Source organism: Trifolium pratense, linkage group LG7, assembly GCF_020283565.1.
Source record: "Trifolium pratense cultivar HEN17-A07 linkage group LG7, ARS_RC_1.1, whole genome shotgun sequence".
Lineage (NCBI taxonomy): Eukaryota > Viridiplantae > Streptophyta > Magnoliopsida > Fabales > Fabaceae > Trifolium > Trifolium pratense.
Genome location: NC_060065.1, coordinates 53,738,566 through 53,749,488, shown reverse-complemented (window position 1 = coordinate 53,749,488; position 10,923 = coordinate 53,738,566). Strand labels below are relative to the sequence as shown.

General features: G+C 36.3%; 1 protein-coding gene and 1 pseudogene across 2 annotated transcripts; one reads left to right on the top strand and one right to left on the bottom strand.

Moving 5' to 3' along the window:
- Nucleotides 1-2,550: 2,550 nt before the first annotated feature.
- Nucleotides 2,551-3,168, top strand: LOC123896636 (annotated as a pseudogene).
- Nucleotides 3,169-3,507: 339 nt separating this feature from the next.
- Nucleotides 3,508-9,651, bottom strand: LOC123898879 (pumilio homolog 2-like). Of its 2 annotated transcripts, XM_045949906.1 has the most exons (9): nucleotides 8,299-9,651; nucleotides 6,136-7,688; nucleotides 5,891-6,032; nucleotides 5,698-5,805; nucleotides 5,385-5,597; nucleotides 5,193-5,303; nucleotides 4,421-4,615; nucleotides 4,063-4,237; nucleotides 3,508-3,939 (listed from the first exon to the last, which is right to left on the bottom strand). In XM_045949906.1, the coding sequence occupies exons 1-9, from the start codon at nucleotides 8,923-8,925 to the stop codon at nucleotides 3,902-3,904; spliced, it is 3,162 nt and encodes a 1,053-aa protein (XP_045805862.1). In that variant the 5' UTR covers nucleotides 8,926-9,651; the 3' UTR covers nucleotides 3,508-3,901. The 2 variants fall into 2 exon arrangements, with proteins under 2 accessions (XP_045805862.1, XP_045805860.1); XM_045949904.1 differs by having other exon boundaries at nucleotides 5,193-5,597; nucleotides 8,299-9,488.
- Nucleotides 9,652-10,923: the final 1,272 nt, after the last annotated feature.

Sequence of the window (10,923 nt, the reverse complement as noted above, 5' to 3'; positions counted from 1 at the left end):
TTATGATCAAAAGAAACTGGGTTATGAACAAAAAATTGATTTCTATTCATAGCATATATCATCGATAATAAAAGGAAAGAAAGCAACCCTCTTGACCCTAATTTAACCCTATTTTGAAAACAATTTTCAACAAAAAATACTTCAACAAGATTCGAGCTCATATTCTTTAAGAAATAGTTGGTGAATTTGTCACTAAGCCACAATAATCAATTTGATATAAGTTAGTAACCAACATATAATCGATATGAAATTAATGCTTAATTTTGTTTAAATAGAAATCAACCTCACGTTTTTTTTATACAATACACGTTCATTTTTTTTCTATATAACTCCATTTTTTTTTTTTGTAATACGTTCATTTTTGTAATACTAATCCAATTTATTTTTTGTTTAAATATAAATCAATTTTTAAGGACATATATGCTATGAATGGTTATCGTATATGCTTTGTCTTTCCTCTATATATTTAAAGTTTATTTTTCACCAATTTGTGTTTTCATTGCTACTATGCCTGGTTAAAATATTAAAACTCAACTTGCGCTACGTTATTTAAAAAGTTTTTATCGTTTTATTTTCTCTTTTATACACTCTAACTATTCATTCTCGTCGCATAACTCAGTTTGCAGAGACATTGCATTATATATACATGGGGTTGGGGTTTGAACCTTGGTAATCTCATTTATCTACTTGATAAAAATATAATAATAATAATAATAATAATAATAATAATAATAATAATAATAATAATAATAATAATAATAATAATTAAATGTCTTTTTTTTTTTTAAAACTGCTAAATTTATTAATAAGAAAGTAATGATTCAACATAAGGCATGCTAGTATCACCATATAAGTTACAACCAAGGATAGACACAAACAACAGCAAAACAGAAACACATAAGGCTCAATTAACGCAGTAAGCAAAGCCTAGGTTCCACACGCCATTCGTATAGCAGACAAGGAACAACCTTTGATCGACTCAACCACCACTTCCAAGACGAAACCTTGATTCTTTCCACCAGTTTCGCGACAGTCACCCTCCCATCGTCGAACAGGACAGAGTTTCGGCATTTCCAAAGGTTCCAAACCACCGCGTTCCCAATCATAATCAACCCCTTTCTACAATTTTGACTACCTGACTCCATTAAACAGTGGAAAATGGAGAACAAATTATGTGGGAGACTAAACAGAACATCAAGCCAATCAAAAATCTCCATCCAAACAAGCTGCGCAATTTCACAGTAAAGAAACAAATGCAATTCTGTTTCCATCGCTTCTCCACATAACGTACATGACACATTCCCGTCAGAAGCCAGAATTTGCCTAGTCAAAAGATTAACCCTAGTCGGGACTCTATTATGGAGTAATTGTCAGACAAACCCGCTCACTTTTGACGGTGTCGGGCATTTCCAAATATGTGAGAAAACAGCAGCATATGTCGGCACTACCTCAAATTCATGCACTGATAAATTTGAGACAGTCGGTAAGTTGATTTTACCGTGAAAACCTGTCCTCCTTCCGGCACCCAGCCCCATCGGTCTTCTTCATCTAGAAGTTTCGCCGTATTAATTAGCTTCATCAACTCATTGAACAAACAGGTTTCCCATTCAAAAAATCTCTAACGCCATAACATCCTCCATCGCTCTATACTACTGTTTGGATTTCTAACATCTGCTACCAACGCATCTTTTTGAGTGGAAATAGAGAAAAGGCGAGGGAATCGATCGCATAACGGCCTATCTCCCACCCAAGTGTCCTTCCAGAAACTTGTACACATACCATTGCCCAATTTTTTAACCACACTTTGATCAAACCAATTATGGTTAAGATTCGATCCAATTGAACATATGTCTCTCCACCACAGGGATGCAAACCAAGGCTTGTACTCTTCTCCCAGCTCCGTCTTGCCCACCACACCCACAACATACTTACTCTTCAGAACCTCCTTCCACACTGCTTGTTCGTCATGAAGAAGCCTCAATCGCCATTTTGCCAATAAACTGATATTCACCATGCGAATGTCTCTCACACCAAGCCCACCCTTCTTCTTAGGAAGACAGACAATATCCCACTTAATCCAACTAATTTTCTTTCTTCCACTCCGACCACCCCAAAGAAACTCCCGTTGTATTCGACGAACCTGTTTCCACACTTGGACAGGAATTTTCAAAAATGAAAGGTAAAAGATAGGTATAGCATTAAGCACAAAATTTAGAAGGATAATACGCCCTCCAAGGCTCACATACTTATTGCCCCACAAACCTAATCTTTTTCGGAGAAATACAAGCAGTGGTTCCCAAGTTGCATCACACCCAGAATTGGCGCCAACCAGAAGGCCTAAATATTTGAACGGTAACACACCCACTGTACAGTTAAGAAACGTGGACGCCAACCTCATGAAATCATTTGCACCCCCATTAAACTGCTTTTTCAGAAATTAATTTTCAGACCTGACGACATCTCAAACCCCGAGAGAATTGCCTTTAAATGTCATATTATAGTTAGTAACATTAAAAAAAAATGGAGTTGTACACGTTTTGTTCATGTACCATGTATAATTGCCCATTAGTAAAGTAACTAGTTATTACACGGTTGCACGTAGAAAAGTCAATTAACAATAAAGTAGTGTTGGTGCAAACAAATATTTTCAAGGGGTTCATAAATGAAAAATACAATATAATTGGTGAGAATTTAAAAAGTTGAGGAGGAGCACTTGAACCCCCCGAGATGAATGTGGCTCCGCCACTAGTCTAAAGGATCGACAGGCCACACTCTCTCAGTTCGTATTCATATTGAAAATCAAAATCAAATTCATATTGAAAATCAGAATCAAACGAGCTTTTACCGCTTTATTTCACACTGGATTTTTGTTTCCATTGAGCTCATCTTAGAACACAAGTGTTATCTTTTAACAAATGTTCCGCCCTAGTCAAACTCCTCATCTGACAATGTCTTCCACCTGAATTAACCAACTGAAGTCGGAATAAGTAAAATGTTAAAAATATTGGTATTTCACTTTTGTTGTGGCCACTTATCCTACACTTGTCAAGTCATTTTACAAAGAAAGGGAGTTCCCCACCTTCGAGTCACAGAATAAGTAAAATAAAGTTAAAAATAGTGGTATTTTACTTTCGTTGTTTCTAGCTCTCATTTATCCTACACCTCTAAAGTTTATGTTGTTGCAAACTGCAGGTTGATCCAGGCTTGGACATTTGCAACCAATTCCCATTCTTCAATCGCCACCAAATAACTCTGACGTCATTTATCAAGTATAATACAATTATTACTATCCATGTAAGACTAATTTGATTAACAAAAAATATATTTAACTACACCTACCATAAGTTTGTCAAAAATAACTAAAACTAAGGTCACTTGAATCTCCATCACCATGTAATACCAACTTGAGGCTAAAAACACATCACACTGACAAGATAGTAGTGAAGGAAAATATAAGCTTGTAAAATTGGGGAATAAAGTGAATAAGCATACATGAAAGAAAAACCATGCTCTACATAAACAGCTCTCCACATAGCAACATTTTGTACAGTCGCATCGTCAACTTATAAACAACTACCTCGCCGTTTTATGAAAACTTTACATCCACCTTAAAAACCTTGCTTGTATTGTCATTTTTATCTTCCATAGCAGGGACATCAGAGGTGTAGTAGTATTACACATCTGAACCTCACCTCACTTAAATTCTATGTATAAACTACAGAATGTACAGTTCTCAATTACAAACCGATAATTTTTATTACCAATCGGCCACAACTATCCATCACAGACAGATAAATAGATAGATAGATAGATAAACATAACTCTTGATGCAGGAGAACAAAGGAGGGGATCACACTAGCCTCAGTTAGCTGTACAGACAACACTCTTTCTACGCCCACCCCTAAGCAGTATGAGGAGACTGAGCAGCAATTCTCCTCTCTGCAACAAATCAAGCGTTGAAATGTAATTAATACCTTCGCATACACAAGACATGATGCAGAAATATGGCAAAAATGCAGAAATATGGCAAAAAAGGTGATAATGAAAATAAGGTATAAGTACCTCCAGCAGCAACAAGTTTCTCTACACGAGCGACGATATGCTTTCCATAGGTGTACTTTTTCAATGCATTCAAATGAACTTTAATTCGAGAAAGAATGAGCTCACGCTGTTGGTCATCGCAAGTCTCCAGCACCTTTTGCACGACATAATTAGCAAACTGATCTTTCATCATTGCCTGCATATAAGAGCCCATTTTATCATTTGCAACACATGAACACCACTGTCAAAATTTTCAAGAATACTGAGATTTCGATGACTTGAGCATCACTCAATACTGCTACACTAAATAGGTGAAAACATGTCAAATATGATTCTATCACAATATTGTACTGTAGTTATTATAGGAAGTTCAAGAAACCTGAAGAGGCTCATTTTCATCAGTGGTGCCAAGCATCTCATTTACAAGCAATAGGCGTTCAGCAGGACCTCCAAAGGTCAAACACTTCTCCACAACATTAGATGCAAACTTCTGCTGGCTCATTTGAACTATATTTCCTGCTAATTCCTTGATAATTGTAGAACGCTCATGAGGTTTCCCATGCTCAAGCACATGCTGTTAGTTAGGAGGAGAAGACGAAAGAAAATAAGTGATCAGCTGACAAGTATAAATGACATGCTAAATTAGTGTGGAGAAGCAACTAGAAGTTTGGATTGCAAAATGACAAATTTGGATTGAGTATGAAGCAAAAAGGATGGTATGCTATGACAACAAGCAATAAATACTAAATAGAGAAATACTAACTATTAAGTAACAATTATGACCTCGAATACCTGACTTCCAAGACATTCTCAATAAACAAAGTATTAATCCACTCAAAAATTCTAAAAACTAGGGCAAATATCATAATAAAGGAGGCATTCATATGGTCAGAAAAATTGCAGTAAAGAAAACCAATAAACGGGGAATAATTTCAGAAAAAACATGATGTGATGCACTGCTGGGATTATACTCCACTAGAAGTTGAGAAAAACCACTTTATAACTCAGTAAGATAGATAGCTGCAATGGATGAACAAGCAAAACACAATGATCAAGTAAACAATACAAGACATTCTAATTATTAGGGTACCACTTTTAAATAAATAAGTGTGGCAATGCCCAAATGTAAGTAGTTGGAATGAATTATAAACCTGGACGACATAGTTGCCATACTGATCCTGGGCTAACATGCTAACAGCTCCTAAAATTTCATCCATAACTTTCTGTTGTGTGTTAGGGTCTTCGCAGTGCTCTAGTACTCTCTGCCATGTAAAACGTATTACATTACATTCAAGGACTTTGTGGTACATAAAAGGAGTAACAAAACACTGAATAGATGTTACCTGTATCACCCGGCAACCATATGGATGGGTTGATAGTGTCACAACTTGATCAAAAAAAGTTGAGATAATGAAGTCAATTGCATCTTCAGGTACGCATTCAATACACTTCTGAATAACATGGTTGCCATTCTGATCTCGTACACAGCGCATGATATTACCATCAAGCTCTTGAACCATTTTAATCTTCTGGTCCAGATCAACAACTTCTATGGCCTAAAGATGTATACAAATATAAAAAGGTTGCCACATTCAGAAAATTCTGGACTCGAAGCCACTAAAAAAAATCCATCACTGCACTTAAAATTGTCAATACCTTCTGGATGACTCGACAACCATACATTTGAAGGCTAAGAGTCAGAACATGGCCATAAAGCTTGTTGGCTAACTCTCTTCTCTGGGCTGCAAGTCCATGCTCAAAAAACTGCCAGTTGCAAATTGTCAATCTAACAAGATCCATATTTATGCACGTTCAATATAGATACGGATTATCACATGGTAATAATTACCTTCTGAACCACATAATTACCAAAGACATCAGTCATCAAAGCAAGAGCATGTGGTGTGATTTCCTGATAAACCATATTTTTTTCGTCAGTAGTTGCTGTTTCAAGCTTTTGTTGAATAAACCGGCTCCCATATTGATCAGCACTGACAATAAGAGAAATTCAATTAGTTTAATTTTTCAAAAGAATAAGGCAATAATACAAAGAACTAACCATCAGAACATCCACCAGGCTATAAAAAGATGTACCTGAATTCAACAACATGCCCAGAAATTTCAGCAAGTTCAAAACACTTCGTTTTATTGTTTTTAAACTCTTCCAACAGAGACGAAGCGAAGTTTTCATCTATATTTCCAGCATCTAGGTGCCATGGTGCCATGACCCCAGCTACATTCCTCATTCCAGAAGCAAAATGCATATTCAGGTCATTGTGCCTAATAGGACTGCCAGATCCAACTGGAGAACTGGATAAAGAGTTTGCCATTGGACTTCCTGGATAAGACAAGCCAACGCCATACGCAGGATTTCCATAATAACCATGATGGTTGGAACCACCAGATTTTCCAACCAAGGGAACATTGTATTGTGACTTCTGAGGTGAAAGTAGAGATCCAAGATAAGCTTTCTGAAGCTCAAGTAAATTCATGTAAGAGTTTCCCAAGTAATTCCTGTCCACAGATGGGTCGTTAAGTGCGGCAAGTTGTGCTGCAGCATACTCAGGTGTCCTCGTATACTGAGGATACATCGGATCAACATAAGGAGTCTGAAGAGCACCACCACCTGCAATTTGATTTCCCATTCTACTGAGTACATGCACATCAGATGGAGAAGCAACTCCAGAGGGCAAACCACCACCAAGGATTCTAGAGTCCATTCCAGGGGATGCCATGGCTGATGCTGCAGCAACATTTTCAAAAAGGGGTGGCAGATTACCAGTTCCAAGTTGGTTAGCCATGAAGGATGCCACCGCTGGATTTCCACCATATCCACCACTCGGGCCATAGTTATTAAATGGTGAGTTGGGACCATCTGAAGGCTGATATTGTGCAGGAAAACCACCTCCACCACCATAAGGGGAGCCAGGTGATCCCTTGAAATACGAGTTATTGGGAGAGACAGCGGACTTTTGCATCTCAGCATGCCTATCCAAGGTAGAATTTTTCATGTCTGAACCACTTCCACTTCTCTTACCTGAATCCGAGTGAGCAGTTTTCTGCAAGTGTCCTGATTCAGACTTCTTTAAATATGAATTCTGCTTGCCATGATCCTGACCACCTTGCATACCGAAAAGATATCTCTGATAATTATTAACATCTGACTCAACCTGTGATTGGAAATGGTTATCACCATCTAACCCATCATCTGCTGACAATTTCATGCCGGACATTGCAGCCATAATATCTGCAGACCCATTGATGCCAGATGAAACATCATTAAATGTATCGGGACTAGTAACACCTCTCTTCTCGGCAGCAGAAACTCTCCCACTACCAATCGGTGTGGGACAGGGACTAGGAGCCCTAGCAATATGTTGTGGATCGGGAGTAGTGCTTCGTGACAGGGAAGAACTCCCAAGTGCAGCAGCATAAGAATATGAGGCTTGCGGGCCAATATTTTGGGATGCAGATGACCCTTGAACATTTGATCCGGACCTTAAGCCATCAGTGGATGAGGAATCGTGGCGTAAATGAGCCAGCTCTGCTTCTGCAGAAGATGTAATATCAACATTTTCATCAAATGCATTACGACTGGCTGGACGAGAAGGAAAGCCAGTGACAGAAGTGTTACGTCCCATGTCATCCTGTGCAAATTAATGGTTAAGATGATTGGTAGAATAAAAAGGGCCCAGAAAGAGAGAGAGATACAAAATTTGAACATACATTTATCTATACATATATGGCACAGAAAGTTCACAGTTGATAATAGCAAGCAAATTAGATCTTCACAATTCATTACAAAGCTAGCTTGTTTCACTAAAAATCAAGGTTAACGAATTATCAAGCAAACATCCATCCAAAATTGAAGAGAAAATAAAGATTAAGCTGAACAGATTAGAGGCTGAAAGATATGAATTCGACAATACAATCACAGAAGAACAGCAGGACCATTATCATCATATGCTCAGAAGCTTTAATAAATGTGAAGCGTACAAGTGCGCCAAAACATATGATTCTTCAGAAGTGCAGAATATGAACCCCAAACAAAGCCAAATCAATTAAATTTCTAAGTTATTCAATTCTATTTGTTAGTGGTTTTCTAGGTCTCAAATTTTCCATGTGCAAAAAAGATTTTACAGTGGATGCAAAGATCAAACTGAAAACACAAAAGTTTATCAAGACAAAATCCAGGAATGCAAAAACTGAGAAAATCGAGCAACAAAATTACAAATGGTAATGAAAAAAGCAAGCCACCTGAAAAATTTCTGCAAGGCTCTTTTGTTTGCTCCCAAGACCTAGTCCTGGCAAACCGATGAGTCCATCACCACCCCACTCAGCAGAACCTCTAGCTTTTTCATCAACCACAACCTCACTCTCTCTTTTCCTATTGTTAAATCCCGGAGGCGTGGCAAACACTGATCTACCACCATTATCATCACCTCCATTGACTTTCCTCCTGTCACCAATTCCACCAACTACAGAAGCTCCACCTTTTAGTCTCTGTGTAAACCTCCAATCCTCCTTTGATAACAAAGGAGGTGGAAGTCTAGGATTCAAATTCACATTAGAGTAATAATATTGAAGATAAGCTGGATCAGACCTAAGCTCTTCCTCAGAACCAAAACCATTCCCAGAAAACTCCGAAATTGCAGCTGTGGCAGCCGTAGAGCCACCACCAAACAACCCTCCAACTGCACTCAATGAACCATCCACAGTTGGAGGAGCTGATCCACTCCTATACAAATTAAGCTCAGGTTCATGATCATCAACCTCATGTCGTCGTTGATCACGAAGCAACATCCCTATTTCCTTCTCAAATTCATCTCCATATGAACCCTCGTTACCACCAATCACTGGCCTCCTACCCAATTCAGACAACATTCTTTTTTTCTCTTCTCAAATTTTCATCAACTAAAATATGATCACTACCCTTAACCCAAAACAAAACCCTAAACCGTTAAACTACTTAAAAACGTAAACTTTCATCATCAAAACGCAAAAGCCCCATATTTACAACATCATCAAAAGCACTTACTTGTAACTACTGAAACTAAAATTAATTAAAAATAATAACGATATTCATAATTAACTAACCCCATGAACGCTACAAGCTAAAACAGACCCAACTTCAGAATCAATCATCAGAACAAACAAGATTGAGAATTTGAGAATTTCACTTTGAAATACATAATTACTGACACAAATTGATGATAAAAATTCAGTCTTGAAGAACAAAATTGAAGTGAAAAATCATCATCGGAAAGGAAGAGAAAGATGAAAAAGATGAAGATTGTTGCAGTGAGATGAAAATGAGAGTGTTGATGAAAGCAATAAATCCGGCGGCTATTGGTTCATACAAGAACCCTTAGGGTTTTGGTCTATTAAGAAGAAGAGGATTATATACAATGATGAGAGCAAAAGCAAACCAAAAAAATTAGTTTTTTTTATTCTTTTATAATTAAATTTTGCAAAGTTTCAATTTTTTTTCATTTTCAGTGAAAAATGTAAAAAATAAGAGTTGTAATTTAAAATAATAAGTCCTAAAGATCAGGGGTAATTGACCAAGTGATAACCGACTGATGTTATGGTGTTATATAGCCATGGCCAAGAGTGTGAGAGAAGAGTTTTTTTTTTCTTTATTTTTTTTAGAGAAGAATCTATAATTAATTGACACGTAGGGTTTAATAAATTTATGATTATGACACGTAGTGTTATTAGATTTGATGTTGGATTGAAAATAGGGCACAATAGAGTGTTACTACCTAGTACTAGTGTTAGCTTTTTTTTTTTTTTTCTGACATATAGTACTAGTGTTAGCTAAGACTAGTTAAATTTCTTCAACTGCCCTTTACTAGTAAGTTGCTTCTTATGGGATATTTTTTGGGGTAGGAGGGTTGTTTTTATTATTATTTCATTAGGTGATGTAAAAAATCATGGAGAAAGTTTCTCCCCTTGACTCACTATTTTACTATTTCTAGTAAAATTCATGTAATTTTTTTAAATTATACTCATGACTTAGTTTTTGGTTTATAATATTGACAATGAAGATTGAACCTAACACCTTATTACATACTACTCAAATTTTTCACTACTAGACTAAATTTAGTGGCTTTCATGGTTTAGTTTCACCAATAAAAAATGTTAGAAAAAATGTTTTAAAAAGAGTATTTCTAATACTTATTTTTGTCATCGCAAAAGTGAGAGGTAAGCTATTAGTTAATTACATTGTTTTACAAATTAATTATAGTTAGCAATTATTGAAGTACAAAAATTTGTACCAAAAAATTTACTTTGAAACAATGATTATGTTGCCAACTGACTCCAACTCCACGAAAATGTTGTCTTGTTGTCAAACACTAGCATCCAACAAAGCTTCCCAATCACCATACAACATCCTAGTTTCACATTACACTTCTAGTGTTTCTTATGCACTAAGTACAAGAAAATAAATTAAAAACAACAAATACTATAAACAACAATAAATCAAAAAAACAAAAAGGAGGAAAAACGCCTTCAAAGTCAAACAAAATCACCCAACCTTTTCTACTTTTGTTATGTGCCATGCGAAATTAGTTGAGTTGTCTTTTATTTATGGAAGAAATAAATATTGGAGTTGAGATCGGTGGAAAAAAATCTACCAACATTGAGGACAATATAGTACTCCTTGGGGGTTCAAGTGAGAGTGAAGTTATTAACTCTTCCAACATTTTGTTACGGTGATTAACTGAAACGGTTACTTACTTATATCACTCCAATTTTAAATATAAATAAAAAATTATTTTTAAATTTATTAAATAACTAATGTATTTAGTCTATAATATTGTTATTTTTTTTTTAACAAGCAAAAATAGAATATATTAATATCAACCAAACAATCTC